The 16589-nt window shown below is 46.8% G+C and overlaps 1 protein-coding gene across 2 annotated transcripts in view; it reads left to right on the top strand.

Annotated features, from left to right (window-relative positions):
- The first annotated feature begins 1843 nt into the window (after positions 1-1843).
- The window catches only part of nkain4 (sodium/potassium transporting ATPase interacting 4), a 28956-nt gene continuing 14210 nt past the window's right edge, over positions 1844-16589 (top strand). For both annotated transcript variants that reach the window (XM_047039746.1, XM_047039748.1), the window contains exons 1-3: positions 1844-2230; positions 13721-13858; positions 14766-14846. In XM_047039746.1, the coding sequence (XP_046895702.1) occupies positions 2177-2230; positions 13721-13858; positions 14766-14846 (273 nt within the window). In that variant the 5' untranslated portion in view covers positions 1844-2176. The remainder of the gene's footprint in view (positions 2231-13720; positions 13859-14765; positions 14847-16589) is intronic.

Below are 16589 nucleotides of genomic sequence, written 5' to 3'. Positions count from 1 at the left end.
AGTCTTCTGAGAGCACCACGCCAGCGGCTGGCCTGTCACCTCACGTTAGTGTCTCTGGCAAGAACAACAGTCCCCCAGGGCCCAGCGTCAGACTGGACACTGAGGACACAGTGTTGCTCTGTCTCTCTATCTCTATCTCCCTATCGCTCTCTCTATCATACACACATAAGGGCAAGAAAGTGTCAAAAGATTTCCCTTGTGAAAAGGGTGAAAAGCGAGCAGAGGGAAACCTCCATTAGTGCTCTTGACATACCCCTGTAACTGACCTTATTTCTGTCAGGCATCCCACATAGAGAGAGAGAGAGAGAATAGAATAAAAGAAAGACAGCTTTCCTTATGGAAACACATATTTCAATTACAACTTTCAAAGAAACATCAATTTGAGAGACACAGAGTGAATGGGGTTATTTCATGTCCGTAGGCAGTACAGTATATGGGTTAAGAGCAAAATAATTTTCGGTCTAGTTCAGGTCTAGTTCAATCTATGCTAAAACTAAGGTTTCTGATGAACACATTTTAACATGAAATATTTGCACTCAGCAGGAAATCTTAGAAGACGGTTATCCAGACCAACAAAATGCTCCCTATAAATACCATGTGCTTATTTTTAGCAAGAGGCACCTCTGGGCTAGGTTGAGTTGAACTGAGTTTAGCGGAATTGAGGAGATTAGACTAGGTTAGGTTAGGTTTGGTCAGGGTTATATGCTAAACTGGGGTGGGATAGGTTAGGCTGAGGTTAGGCTAAGGTTAGGCTGAGTGATGTGTAATAAAGGGACAGAGCAAGGCTTTTATTGAGTGGAGAGGATGAGTGTGTGATGTAATCAAAAGTGAAGTGTTCCCTCACTCAGTGGGCAGACGCATAAAAGATGTATTACTCTGGTGCTGGGAGAGGTGGCAACATGCTTGACCATGAGAGAGCTCAGAGAAAGGGAGAGGGGGAAGCAACAACAGAAGAGAGAAAGTAAGATACAGAGGGGAAACAGCATGTAGGACTGATTATGAACTGTAGAGAGAGAGTGTAGAGTGTAGTGTGTCAGATGAAGAAAGCAAGAGGGATGAAGAGATGATGAGAGAGAGGGGAAAGTGTTGCTTTAAACAGTTTTTCTATTATACTGTACGTAAATCACATGGATCTAGGGGGTCGCTTAGGAGAAGGTAGGAAAAATGTAGAATAGAAAGATTGCGTGTAGTTGTTTATCTGTTGAGGGAAATTATTGAACAGTCAAAGGCCTGAAGGAGGGAGTGTGGAAGGAGAACAGGAGACATTTGGTAGGGTGGATATGGTGCAGAGGGGCATTTGTCTTATTTCAGGATTAATTTACAGAAGTCTGTGTATTATATAAGAGAACCAAGTAGCAGATGAACGTCTATGTAGCACACTGAATCCATTGTATGCAGCAGTGGCAGACGTGTTAACGCTTCCCATCACTTCCACTATGCCTGTCTCAGCTCAGAATAATGGTGTCTATTTAAATGGACACCAGGTGGCGCATAAGTCTCATTTTAAGCAGGCCTATGTGAGCGGTTCTCTTTCTGGTCTGCCCAGGTCTTGTTTAATAGGGTTGTAGTGTACTGTGGATTTTATAGTGGACAGCTCTGAATTTAATATATTGTAAACTCATAACAAACTGACTCGGATCGACCTGAAATATAGCGATGAAATGCTATGTTAATACAGGAATATAATGGGGCACTGCTGAATTTTAAGTGAATAAAGTCTGGAAAATAGTCTAGTATAGTGGTAGGTCATTCGTTTACTAGTTTTTTTTGTAGAATTGAATGTCACATGACATGAGCACCATTTGTCAATCTCCCAGGATCCATACATATGTCGACGCCCTTAAACCCCATCTACCCCATGCTCCCCCCTCTTCCCAACATACACTCGCGCGCATACACGCACGCTGGACTCGATCTACCTAGTTAACTCAACTTCGCCGCGACTACCGGAGACTACCAAAACCTCGGCCCAGCACCTAGACACACACACAAAGCAACCAACAGAAGGGGAGGAGAAAATTATGGGACGCTGGTGCCTGGAGCTTACACTCTTCATACAGGACCTTGTCTAGAATCGCTCATAGTAGGGAGAGCTCCGGTGTAGCTATTGTCACCCGCCGCGACACAAGGTCTCTTGTCCCCTGTGTTTCAAGATTGCAATTTTGATTTTAACACAATGGGGTGCTGTAGTGGCCGGTGCACGCTCATCTTTATTTGCACGTTCCAGTTGGTGAGTCTGTGACTGTTCCTTTTTCTAATAATTACAAACACGCCTTTCCTTTGTAACTCATTGTTTGATTCGTTATGTTATTATTCTTACGCCTAAATTGGAGACTTGTTTGGGTAACTTGATGCCTCATTTTACAACTGTTACGACCAAAAACATGCATGTTGCTATGCTTAGTTGCCCAAACACCCACCCACGTGTATGAACAAGCTAGTTGTCTCGCATGCAGGCTGTGTATTATCTTCTTAACTTTGGCTGATCCACGAGGTTGAAGTCACCGCGTGAGGATACTTGATACGGTTTGTTATGGTGGTCAGATCCCAGCGATCTCTGATGAGATACTTGTCCGTCTGTGTCCTCCCAATAGTTACCAAGTTAGATATAGTCTAATTGCCCGTTAAAACGTGCCCATTTTCAAGACAAAACGTCTCCTATTATTAACGACAGTCGTTGTAATTTATACGATTATTTATATTGTCAGTCTTTTCAAAAACATCTGAGAACGGAGGAGAATCTGAGCGCCGTGGCCCACTGTGGACCGTCCACATACAGTTTTCACTACTCGTACTTTAGCTGAGAACCATACTGTGTTGGGACTCGCTGACTGGAGGGATCAGTGCACCCTGCTCTACATTTCTCTTCAGCGTGTAGCCTTTCCAGCATATCACAAATGTTACTCTGTGCTCCTAAACCATGGATTGTCCCCACCTCTAGTGCACTGCACCACTGGAGAGAGATTGGTACCAAGAACAAATCAGTGAACCCAGATCCATGGCATTTTACATCCAACATCACAGTTGGTCCTATATCTTCTCTTCTCTCTTTTTTCCCTTCTTTCTCTGAACAGTCCCCAGGGTGAGGTGGAGCTGACAGGGTGTGAGGGTGTTATTTATGAGGGCATTAAAACAGCACTGGCACAGACATGTAAGCCCATAGGATACAGCCATGTCACCACTTCAGGTAGCACCAGAGTGCAGTGCTCAACTGGCGGTTTGTGTAAAGCCCAGAAATCATTTCTTCTCATGCACCACAGGGTTCAAGGCCTTGGAGTAAGGGAGGTGTCCATATCAACCAGTGTTTCCCACAGATTAGAAAACTATATGTGGCGGGGGGGGGGGGGGGGGGGGGGGGGGGGGTTCGAAATAATTCACAAAATCAACAACAACAAACAAATAATTTCTGCATATGCAGGTAGCGACGCTGCATACAGGGTGCTAAATAACTATTTAACTGGTCGGCTCCATGACGCCGGGTAAGTAGCTAGCTCTTGAAACTTCTCACCAAAAGAACGAAGGGGAACCTTCGATTAAGACATGTCCGTCGGTACCTAGCGAAAAGTAGCCTCAACTTTCCTAGACCTTTAGCTACGGCACTAATGCTGAAGGCTCGCTGATGTAGCTGTCGGTCTCACTAGAACGGCGTATGCATTGTTGCTAACGTGTGCTGACGTAGTGACTGTGTGTGTATGTGAGAAAGACGCGTGCGTGAAAGAGACGGAGGGAGAGCAGGGAAAGGAAATGCAGCTGAACGAATACGCTGCGTGTTTTTACCTAAATAGCGATAAAAAAAATGTTTTACGAAACGCAATGTGTGGCGGCCGGTGTTGATTCTGTGGCGCACCGCCACAAATTAGTCTATGTGTGGGAAACACTGTATCAACATCAGGAATGTTCCCAAATGATGAAAATAGAAAATAATACTGCACACTGAACGAAGGGCTTCTCCAGATCCCAGTTTGGTATCGACTGATGTGTGGTGCTGTCGTCTTCTGACCCTCGTCAACAGTGATTGGCTGTTTTCTCTGATAAGCTAGACGATCCAGGCTTGATTACCTGCTGTAATTCCCTATTCCCTGAATAAGCATCCTGCAGTGTTGTAGGACAATTGTTGTAACATTGGGTTGAGTCCAAGTCCTACAGTCGCAGGTTTAGGATTAGAGATCTATTATCTGCATTTTGTATCAGAAAGCACTGCACTGGGTGACAATGACTGAGATGAATAAAGTTGGGTTGGACTGTGGTGTGTACTATGTAAGGTATGTCTGTTGTGCTGTAGTAGGCTTCATGAAAATAATTTTTAATTTGTGGAACTCACACAAATTTCAGCTACCACTGAGCTGAAATTCCTTCATGTAGTCTATAGTATTGTAGAGAGACCAGCTACAGAATCCAAACTCATTTGCCATCTCGATGGGAGTCTTGAGTGCAACAGTGATTCAGAAAGCTCCATTACTGGCTGTGAAATGACTTCTTTCTGAGTAAGAATGATGGTGATGGGAAATATTAAACTCCTATCAAGATGTTCTTCCCCGACCGTGTGATAGAGCTGGAGGAAAGGAAAGCACTCTTCTAAAATCAGTTTACTGGTGGGGTTTTGGAATAGGACAGTCATGGCTGTTTGAGGTCATGTCTGAGTGCAGAGGTAGGAGCTCCTTGAGGCTGGAGTCAGTCTTCTTCAGCTCTTCAAGGTCTGGTTCCACTGTGCCAGTGCTGTTTAGGGCTGCTGAAGACTGTCACCTGGGGGCAGGAATGTAGCAAACGTGCATGCTCATACACACACACTTAGGCTACACACACACACACCTTTAAAATATGATTACCTCAGGCCACTTGAGATCTACACCATTTGTCGTCTGGTTTCCATGACCTTATGTCATTCCTGTCTGTCTGCCTTCGCCCTCATCTCCGTGTGGGGTTCAAGGAGAGCTGGTGTGTCTGCAGTTACACCTGTATAGCCAGAACAGGATCTTACTTTTGGAATTACGAATTCATGAATTCTCCCTATGTCTGGAAACCACAAGGCTCGGACTTTGAGAGAGATAGAAACTTGGGCACAACACCGCCAAAGCAGCACTGTTATAACAAACAAACTACAAGCTAGTCTTTTTTACACGCACACACACACACACACACTACCTAGGGACCCACCCAGACAAACCCACCTGTTTTCTTCCCCCTCGGCTGACCTTATTTCCTCATTAGGGAAAAGGAGAAGGAGCATTTGTTTTAAGGTGCATCAACAGCCTGCCTAAAGAGTCCCTGAAGACTCCCAGAACAGCATTATACTCCCCATCACTTGCCCTGTGTGCCTCCACACACTTCCTCTCCAGAGTCTTCACCTCCCTTTCTCACACTCACACACACACACACTGGGTTATGAGTTTGACCTCCTGAGAAGATGGGTCAGGTTGTCCCCTTCCTGACCCACCGTAGATGTCAGGTGTGTGTCAGACGACAGGAGGACGAGGGGACTCAACTCTGACCCTACCAGGAGGGAAACATGACTATAAATAACGTCAGCCTCCCATTTTCCTCACATGTAACAATAGCCCTGCAGAACCACATAGGCTACATCCAGGATGTGAGGTGATGATGAGCTAGGAAAGTAGTACTTTGATCAAACCACTCATAGAATTGCTGCCTAATTGAATTGTGGTTCCATCGAGTGGCCGAGCGATGCCGGCGATTTCCCTGCGAAGTTTGATAATGAGCTTCTATTGATTAAAAATCCTCTAGTCTCACTCAGCTAGGCTACAACTAATGTTGACCACTGCTAGGGCTCTTAGTACTGCTCAGACCCAGAGAATAGCTGGCACTCTGCCTCGTCCACTGATTTGTTTTGTTTTTCTGAGAAGGTTTTAGATTGTTTGGGGTAGACTGTCCTCAAGTTGACCTGTTGTGTAAAAGCTGGAATGTTTGACAAAAGGAAATAATCAGGCACCAGGCCTATGCTTGTTATGAAGCTCAAGTTCTTGAAAAACACTATAAAACACACAGACACTTTCTGTCTCATTCTTTGTCTCTCTCACTCTCTCAACCCTGATGCTAGGGAACGCATCTCAATGGCCAGGGGTTTGATTGATGATGGAGGCCTCCTAATTGGTCACGGTGGTTCCATCTAGGACCCACCACCACAAACACACACAAGTCTGGAGTAATGAGGTCAGAACTGGACAACATTGACTCTGCAACTACCCTCTAAGAATCTGTGTGCTGAACTGAGCGGAACACATAAGCATACACCAAGCCCACATGTGTGGTGCGATCTATTTGCAAACATTCTTTATGATGATGATATGTTGGGGTTCTGCTCTGTTGTGGCTGGGGGGTTGGGGCAGGCCACTCTGAGGGTGCAGAAGGGAAGGGAGGGAGGGGAAGGAGGAGCCAACAGGGGTGTCATCATAGGGAGCCCCCCCACACCAGCAGCCCTTAAAGGTTAACCCTTCTCAGTGACTAGTGTGTGTGTGTGTGTGTGTGTTTATGTCACTGTTGTGAAAAACTCCATCTCTTCTCCATCACGTTCGATGCTACTTTAAAGGCAGCACCTTTTGAAAGAGGATTCAGCAGATGTGTTATAGGCATGTTTAGATGTACAACAGGAAATGCTTCCTCTTAGAGGATCCCTAAGACAAACTTCAGTCTTCTGTCTTCAAAGAGATTTCCTCCCCCTGCACCAGCTCCCCTGGTTTTACACCAGAGCTAAGCATTCAAATGCATCATTGAATATTCATGAGCTTAGGGGTTGCTGGATATCTCTCCATACACTGTCTACCCCTCCCCCAGAAACACACACATAAACAATACTCATACACGACTCACACACACACACGCATCCCGTTACAGCTTTAATATGAGTGCAGACCAAGTGTCATGACTGTAATTACGGGAGCTGGAGAGAATGACATGACAATAAAAGTTAGCCTAGCATACTGTCAGGGCAGCAGACGATAGTGTGTGTTTCTGGGGGAGTGGGAGTTGTGTTCCCCTTGTCAGTGCCCAGGAGGGAGCTCTGAACAGGGACCCTCACCTCAGTGTCTCATCTGTAGAGAGAGCAGGCACTCATGAAGACACTCAAAGACATCTTTATAACCCCCTTATAGTCAAAGGGGTGGGTGTTCTAGGACAGTGTTTTGTCAATGTGATCCATTATAATGAACTGCGTTTCCTTGGACCTGTCAGGTTGATGGAAGAGAGAGGGTGGGAGGCGCCGAGTTGAGAGTCATAGTCACTCCATCTTTAGCTCAATTTCTCTATCCTACATCTCCCTTTGCCTCTCAATCTCTCATATGAACTCTTTATAAACCCTCTCACTGAAGAGCTTCATGTTCAGGTGGCATACATCCACATCTCTCCTGCACCTCCTGTGTATGTGGAGTCCTGTTGTAAAAAGCCATAGACAGACCACACAGTGTTCTAGATTCCATCATGTGCTATATGCTCTCCTTTCTCCCCAAGATGGACAGCCTGCATGGGCATCTGATAGGGAAATATTCTTTGTAAATGTCCAAGTTATCGTTGTTTTGTGGGTCAATGATAAATAGTCATTGTTGTTTGGTGTCTTGGTAAAAGGCCACCGCCATAAGTCATAGTTAAGACTTGACATGAACTTTTGTCAAAGTTAAGATTTGACAAAAACAAGCTATTCAGAGAAGTCAGGGGGGGTGGGTCCAAGGTGCTACTGAACAAATGATCTCTCTCTGTAGGCTCTCTTACAAAGCCGCTTCAAGGCGGAAATGTTACGCCTTTATGCCGCCTCACAGCTCTGTATAAAAGGTACACGGAATGGGGGGGTGATTGTTGTACCGGCATTAAGCTGGCAGTGGAGGTAGTCACAGAGCCGGTATCTGTGTGAAAGAGAGCCAGCATGGCAGGACTACACACACTTGACGCCGACTCCACACCTCAGATGTGCAGATCTTGTGTGAGCGGGAGGGCATCATTCCGTCTTTGATTCAGTCTGAACAAACCAAGCCTGAGAAATGGGGGGTATACGGCAACATAGCGGGAACTCCATTTAAAAAGGGCTTGATTCTCTCTGTCTGTCTCGCTCTGTTCTTAGACCCCCAGTGTGTGCTACTGATTGTCTGATGGACTGATGCAGTGTTGATTATCTAGCCTGCCCTGTTCCACTCCAGCCTGGAGGCTCAATCAGTGTCCAGGCAGTAGACACACTCCTGGGGATATGGAGCAACTCTCATGCCTGCCTACTCAAGCCTTAACACTTTGTGGGAAGTCCAGAACCACAAGACTCTCTAGCTGTGAAGAATCAGTCAGATCTTTCCATTCCATATCTCGTGTGTGGGTGTTATAGGGAAGCAGATGGCGTGTAGACCTGCTGTTAGGGGGTCGTGGTGATAAAAGGGTTCTGAGGGTCAGACACGAGGTGACTGCTGCGGCTGCATGTCCTGCTCTCAGGCACACCTGACGCCCACACGTCCCACCAGACAGGAGTGTCCTCAGATCAGATGTGTGCTTGTCATTCTGGAGCCCCATTAGCAAATGGTTCAGAGTTGAATGAGGATCCCAGTCTTTAATGTTTGGTCTAAATTCTTTTTGAAGAGCTGGTTTCTCTCTATTTTCTCATTCTGTCTTCAGTTTGTCTCTCTATCTTCCTAGGGTGCCTTCTCCCTTCCCCCTCTTCATATCGTTTAGTGGTGGTGGGAGGCAAGGTGTTTGAATTATTGATTGCTATTTGATTTATCATTTGAGTCTCAGCCTCTGTAGGAGAAGGCAGCGAAGGAGAGGGAGAACGGGGTAACGAAATGGAGAGTGAGTGGGGGTTGGTTAGACCTCTTCTAGTCCTGACCAATTAGGGGTATGACCCCCGTAGACCTGGGGCCAATCTCTCCCTTTTACTCTGTGACATCCTGTTACCACGGAAACTGGGATAGGGTAATAAGATGCTGCTGCTCCCACAGGAAATGAAGCAGTCACCAGGAGGGCTGGGTGTCCAGCTTGGTGAATGTCCCTGGTGTACTGCTGGAGATTAGGGGAAGAAGCACCGTTCTGGAAGCTTAACCCCCTGAAGAGTCTGGTCCTGGAGGCTGCTTGGCTATGTTGGAAGGTTTAGATGATGATATGCCAGGCTGAGAACCTAACCACAGAATGCATACCCACCCAAAAATTAACATGGGAATGAACTGTATATAGCAACTGTTTCAGCAGCTGAGAAATAGCCTACATGAAGCAGTGCTAGTGGTCAGATATGATTATATTTAGCTTGTCCAGGTCAAAACACATGTTTTGCTCTGAAGTGAACAGTACTTTCCTTCTCTTTCACCCTGACCGGGGCTTCATGCTGATAGAAACCCTTTGGAGTTTCTTGTGCAGAGGAGCTGTGCTTCGCCTCGCCTTTTTCCTTTTCTCTATATCAGAATGTATTTTCTCTTTCCATCTTGAAATTCCATCTACAATAATTATCTCGCTGACTGCGGTTTATGGTGTATTTTGTAGACCTTGTGTACCATGCCTCCAATTTTACCTTTAAAATGTGGTTGCGTGTCAAAGTGGTAGAAGTTGTGTGTTTGTGTGAGCATAAGGTGGACGTGTGTGTGTGTGGGGGGGGGGGGGGGGGGAGTCACTGTAGAGATGGGTCTTGGTATCCCACAGACTACAAAGATGGAGACCAAAGATTAAGAACTTGACCCTGGCCATTAGACACTAGACACAGCCCTGTGTTTCCATTACACAGGCTCCAGGTCTGTTGTTTGTCCAAATGGATGGCAGAGTTATAAACAGAAGTCTATCATCAGTCTTGTTTAACCAGCAGCTGATGGTAGATGGATGAGAGGACAAGATGGCTCCTCTGCCGGAGTTAAACGTCAGATTCTGACATGTTGATCACTAGGAACAATGGGATTATGACAAAAATAGCAACTTCACAGAGTCAATTACGGGAAATAGAATCAGGGGTAAAAACTGCCGACAGCTGTTTGGCCTCCCTTCCTGCTTACAGTACGTGATCAGAATGCCTCTGAAGTAGGGGCCTGGTGAAATTTGCGTCTGGCTAATTGGAGTACAAGCCACCCTCTCTGTTGTATCTGGGACGTGAGGGGGAAGACGGAGGAAGAGCAGGCTGCTTGATTTAACCCAGCCTTGGTATTCTTCCAGCCATCGTTCATGTGTAGGGGATTTTCTGCCACTGTCTATATTGATGTCCTGGTTTTGTTCTGTCAGTTACTGTGGGGATAAAAGATGTGAGGGAGACAAGGGAGAGAGAGGGAGCCTGTGAAGTTTCTCATTTAGAAGTCACAAAGCGCAAATACCCTGGAGATTTGAACCAACAGATGCTGTGAAGGCGGCCCCCAAGTGTCACAGATGATGACAGTAATCATGGTTGCTCGCTTTTAAATATCTATGAATGTCCAGGCACATTTCAGCCAGTAAATAATATATATAATGACAAGCCAAAAGGTTCTGCCTTAAGGATAAACTGGTGCAAAGATGGACTGTTTGTTCGGAAAGGGTGGAGTGAAGGAAACACATTTGTTGGACTGAGGCCTGTAGCCTGTGAAGTTGCTGTGCGTCTGGTTGGGATGGTCGTCTGGATACTGTACATCTGTAGGAGGCCCAAGTCTTATCAAGACGAATTGCAGTCATGGCAGGGCCACTAGCTCTCAAGGGGATAAGAAGATAGCAATATAGAGACAGAGGGCAGGGGGATGGACAGAAGATAAGATGGATGGAGATAATAAAAGGTAGGAGGAGAGGGTTGAAGGAAGGCAGAGGAGGAGGGGGAACGGGTAAGAGAGTCGAATGGGAGAAATGCAGGGTAAAGGGAAGAGAAGTGAGAAGAGAAAGGGAGTGATGCAAAGTGAGGGAACGGAGAAGAGACTGGATATAATCAAATGGGGGATACTCTCACAGGTTCTAATTTTCTCTCTCTCTCCTGACTCCATCCGTCAAGGCTGGTGAATGTGTGTGTTTGCCGTTTATCACTGAAGGCAGTGACAGCATGCCAGGTGAAGCATAATTGGCGTTCTCCTGTGTCTCAGCTCTATACAGGCCGATGACTCGACCCTCTTCTGTTCTATACAGGTCAGGTGACTAAGAGCTGGCTGCTGATAGAGAAGGAGTCTGAGTGCTCCAGAGGTTTGACTTCTCTCACACCATCCTGTCGGGCCCTGTAGACTAAGGAGTGGCAAGGAAGATGGAGGAATGTGTCTGGTTTTGAGTGTGTATATCAAAACCTATAGGTTAACGCTTGAGCTGGTGTGTCAGCCGAAGGTGATGCGCCTGTCTGACTGGAGGATGGTGAGGGAGCAGCTGGGTGGGTTTTAGAAGGCACGCTAACAAACACTGCTCAGCCCACAGCCTTCAGAGAACTGGAGGGCGTTCTCCGGTGTTGTCTGCTCTCGGCTCCATAATTAGTGAGCGAGCAAAGAACATCAAACGTCTCCTCTGACTCTCTCATCCCTCCCACGTTCACTGCGATCTTCTCATCCCTCTCTCTTAGGCGTCTCTCTCTCTCTCTGCCTCATCCTAGACTAGGATGTTGCGGAAGAGAGGCGGCTCTGCCTCTACAGTATGTTCAGAAGGTGCCTTTGACAACAGAAAAGAGAAGCCCATCAAGTGTGCGAGCGATATATAGATTAAGGATCCATGTTAATGACCTGGTATCATATGGCAGAAGGAGGCATTCATTGATACTTTCCCAGCATAGGGCAGAGAGGCGCACATGGAACAAGGCTGAGGGACAGATGTGGGAGAGGCTTGTAGCATCCTGCTATCAGGCTCACCACCGATTCCATAGCGTTTATAGCAGGAGAATGGCCACACACACACACACATACTGGCTCGCTCTTTCACTCACTCTCACACACACATTTGACATACACTCTCCATAGGGACTCATTTACACGTGCAGTAGGGTTGTGTGTGATGCTTTTAAGCGCCGCTTGTTAGCGGCCTCTCCGTTCCTGGAAGAGTATTGGTATCCACTTGATCAAATTCCACCCCACTTCTGAATAAGCCATTTCCTACGGATAAGGCACAGCACACCCACACACACACACATACATACACACAGGCCATGTTGAATGTGTGTGTGTGTGTGTGTGTGTGTGTGTGGGCACTGCAGAGCGCTCTCCATTCTTGATTGATTGCTGTCATCAGGATGGTGATTGGGTTAGCGGAGATAGTGATGGGCCTGTATGGCATCTCCTCTTTCCTGGTCGTAGTGCCTGCCACGGAGGACAGCAGCTCTCTGTGAGGCCTGGGGCTGCTGGACATGGACCACACACAGGAGGTGGGGCGGAGACATGGACTGAGGGGTTAATGAACCAAAAATACAGTCTCAGAGTGATGGTTTATAAACACACCCCATGTTATGTATGAGTAAAGACCATCTGTGTGACATAAAAGAAGCCCCAAGGCTACGAAAACATTGCATTTTGTATTGTTTCATGATATCAGCAGTTTAAAACGGATCACTTTCAAAGCTGCAACATTCCAGCCTATACCCAGCAACCTATACCCAGCAGCCTATACCCAGCAGCCTATACCCAGCAGCCTGTACCCAGCAGCCTGTACCCAGCAGCCTGTACCCAGCAGCCTATACCCAGCAGCCTGTACCCAGCAGCCTATACTCAGCAGCCTGTACCCAGCAGCCTATACTCAGCAGCCTGTACCCAGCAGCCTGTACCCAGCAGCCTGTACCCAGCAGCCTATACCCAGCAGTACTGCCAAAGCAGTAGTTACAGACACTCAGGCACCAACACATGCGCACACACATACACACACAGGCTTGGGCTACACCTCTTCATCTCTCCCTCCATCTCTCCATTTTGTGGTCTTCTATCCTGCTCATCTGGATCTACTGATCCTCGTCTCTCTGCAAGGTCCTCATCTTAGAAGTGACATCATGTGAGATCTTCTTTCTCAAGTCACCCTCTAGCTTGCCTCACCAGCTTGCTTTTAACATTTCCATCTCATTAAGAAGTGTGTGTGTGTGTGTGTCTGCCTGCCGTGTTCAGTGGTCCGCATCTGTCACTGCCGGGGAGACGAGGTTCCACCCGTCCTCATCCATCTTCGTGCGGTTGGCTGGTGTTGACATGTCGACACACGCCAAGACCACACCATCGCCGAGATGCACACTTTGCCTGGCGACGGAATTAAAGTGAAACAGCTTGTATGCTGGCTCCTCCCCTCACTCTCTGTCACGCCCCATAAATGGCATGTTAATTGAGTTGATGCAAATATAGTGTCTGGAGTCTAAAGGTGCAAATGGCTTCATTTTGTTTTGATATAATGTGACAGCAAGGGAGGCCAGAGGAGAGGAGGGGGAGCAGGCCGGGTGGGCAGGGAGGACCAAGAGAGTGTGTGTGTGTGTTTTATTCAACCATCAGTGGAATGTGTTTTCCTGTTTCAGTCTGGGTGGGTTCCACAGTATTGTGTGAGTGTGTATTGTTTCTAATGCATGGCTTTGCTCAGTGCTGACCCGTTGGAACGGAAGGCCCTTCTCTCATAATCCCCTTCCAGGTTGCTCCTGGCAGGAACTTTGGACACTTTTGCCTTTTACTTGCTTCAGAGTTAGGTTGGATCAAATCATTTGTTATTGTTTGTTCACTCTATCTGTGGCAGGCTGGCTGTGTATCTCTAGTTTGTTCATTAACCCCTCTCTCTGTCCTCACTCCCCCCCCTTCCTCTCTCTATTTCCATCCATCCTCTCTCTCTCTTACCCCGTCCACCCTCTTTACTACTCTCTCATCTGTAGATGGTGGCGTTGGAGAGGCAGGTGTTTGACTTCCTGGGCTACCAGTGGGCTCCCATCCTGGCCAACTTCTTCCACATCATCATCGTTATACTGGGACTCTTTGGCACCATCCAGTACCGGCCACGCTACATTGTGGTGGTGAGAAAACACACAAACTAAAGTATTAGGGCACTTGTTTTATTTCGCTTTGGCCATAGCTCTGGCTTAAACATTGTTTGTGTTAATCGTAATCAGCTGGTAATTCTACACTCTTAACAAAGTGCTCCTTAAACCCCACCAATCTCTCAGGATTTAGGATTTTCTTTAATCAGAAGGGTTAATCAGAGGTTAAGGAGATTTAGGTAAATGCTGAACTGTATTTCAAAGCAAGATAGTTATTCTGCCATCTTACACTGGAGTGTTAAAGTGTGAGACACAAATGTGAAAGACAACATCTATCGACTGGGTAGGCCTGTGAGAGTGACGTGTGCTGGGGATTGTGAAGGAGAGGAAACAAAGAGGAAGTGAGAGAACGTAGGAGTCACTAGCAAAAAAGACAATCGTGTCAGCTTTTGTTGGAAAAGGAGGTGAGGAGCTATGTGACTCAACATGTCAGATGGTGGTTGGGGTCGTTAGTTGGTGGTTGCGGTCGTAGGTTGAGGGCTTTGGCCTCAGGGTTGACTATACGAAGGGTACTTGATGACTCAGGGTGAGTCAGCCTGTTGCTCAATGCGTTAACCGGAGTTGAACCACAGCCCTTCGTCACGGCAACTGCCCCTAGCTAGTCAGCAGCAGTGCACTAAAGTACTTCTATAAAGTACTTGGCCTCAACAGATTTAAACCTCCAATGCCTAAGGACTTACAGTAGGAGCTTTGTGTTTAGAAAATAAGGTGTGTGTTGACCCCAACAATGTACCACTTCAGTCATGTAGCAACAGTGTACTAGCTATACATGATCATATCTGTCTGTCTATAAAATCATGTCTTGTTAGATCATAGCTAACGGCACTTTGGGAGATGATGAAGCGAGTCGTTGTGATGTCCTGTGTGTGTTTGTGTTGTGCAGTACACTGTGTGGGCTGCTCTCTGGGTGGCCTGGAATGTCTTCATCATCTGTTTCTACCTGGATGTGGGAGGCCTTTCCAAGGTAAGACCTGCTCACACGTTCTCTACCAGAAGCTCACCTACTCACAGCTCATGTCATTTAGCCAGGAGGACTCATACCTCGAGAAGTACTATTGCTGTGTGTGTGTGTTCTACTTCATTCATTACGTGTTTGTACAAATCTTTGGCATTCTGGATAACTGGACCATGCACACTCCCAGTCAGATAAACACACACAGTCTGGTTTCTCCAAGTCTTCCCTGCTCCCCGGGGGCTCCATTTAGATTAAAGTGTTAATCTGCACAAGGGGATGTGTTCTGTCACCCCCCATTATATCACTCACTCCATCCTGTACCTCTTCCTCCTCTCTTCTCTGGATCTAGATTAAACACAGACGGCTGGCCAATGAGAGCAGACACATAGTCATGTATAGGGTTACAGACCAGTGAATTTGTGTGAGATCTCCCCAGGCTTTGTAAACGTGGTACCCCATGGCTCAGGTGTGTGTGTGTGTGGGTGGGTGTGTGTGTGGGTGGGTGTGTGCGTGTGTTCCTGGTCGGTAAAATAATGAGCCATGGAAGGGCCAGCTGCTTGGGGCTTGGGCTGGGCAGTAACCTGACAGATGGAGCCAGACTGGACTCCTAGAACTGCATATGGTGACCAGGAGGAGAGAAGGCTAATGGATCACAGTCGTACAATAACATACACACAGTCAGACACATACGAATACACGCACACACAGTCACACACATGAATACACACACACACATGAAAATCACACTCAAGCACACTCTCCTTTTGACTTTGTCCAAAGCCATACTACTAGTTACTGATTTCAGGAGAGGTGTGTATAGGGAGAGAGAGAGAAAAAATAAGGGTACAAAGCTCTCAAGTGGTGGGGGGCAGCACGAGGGGGGGTGGGGGGGGGGGGGTTGCATGGTCTGTCAGCTTCTATTGATACTCCTTCCCCCACACTGCTCGAACGACAAGGCTTCTGACAGTTCCTACCCCCCCCCACCCAGTAAACCCACACATCCACCTCACACACCGCTCATGCTCAGATGAAAACACCAAAGTTGGTCATAAGGATTTAATAACCAATAAAAAAGACTGATTTAGCTTTGGTCCTACACACACACACAGTATACATTTCCACAAATGGATGTGTTTGATTGGTGTGGACTAACCTTGAGTCCTTGTTTGTGAGGATTGATTAGAGCCTAAGGGGGTGTGACAGGGAATACCAAGCATGTAGCCAACAGTCATCAGCCTAGCAGTAGCCCGCTCAGCTCAGGACTGGTTACACACTTCTACCATTAGTGTAGGTGACTGGAATAGAGATACCTCACTATCAAGCTCAATCAATACAGTCATGTTACTAGTCCTCAAAATTCTACCTACTGACCGTGTGTGTGTGTGTGTGTGTGTGTGTGTGTGTGTGTGTGAGAGTGTTCCTGAGTGTGTGTTCCTGTGTGTGTGTGTGTGTGTGTGTTCCTGTGTGTGTGTGTGTGTCTGTAGGCCTCATGGTTGTTTCCTGACAGCAGCCCATTGCCTTGCTTAAATAATGCATGCCTTGTCACTGCTAGGCAGCTGTGGGATACATTGCTGTATCGGACTATTGATTGACGTGCATTTGAATCTGTGTGTATCATACATGGTTGTGTATGTGTGTGTTTTTTTTTTGCTTTTGAGCCTGTGTGTCCCTATATTTCCTGTGTGTGTGCATGTGTGCATTTGAGCCTCTGTGTGTTTAGCTTTCCTAAGGATGTGTCTTTACGTCCTGTGT

The sequence above is a fragment of the Hypomesus transpacificus genome, chromosome 18 (genome assembly GCF_021917145.1).
Source record: "Hypomesus transpacificus isolate Combined female chromosome 18, fHypTra1, whole genome shotgun sequence".
Taxonomy (NCBI): Eukaryota; Metazoa; Chordata; class Actinopteri; order Osmeriformes; family Osmeridae; genus Hypomesus; species Hypomesus transpacificus.
This window is presented reverse-complemented; position numbering and strand designations above follow the sequence as displayed.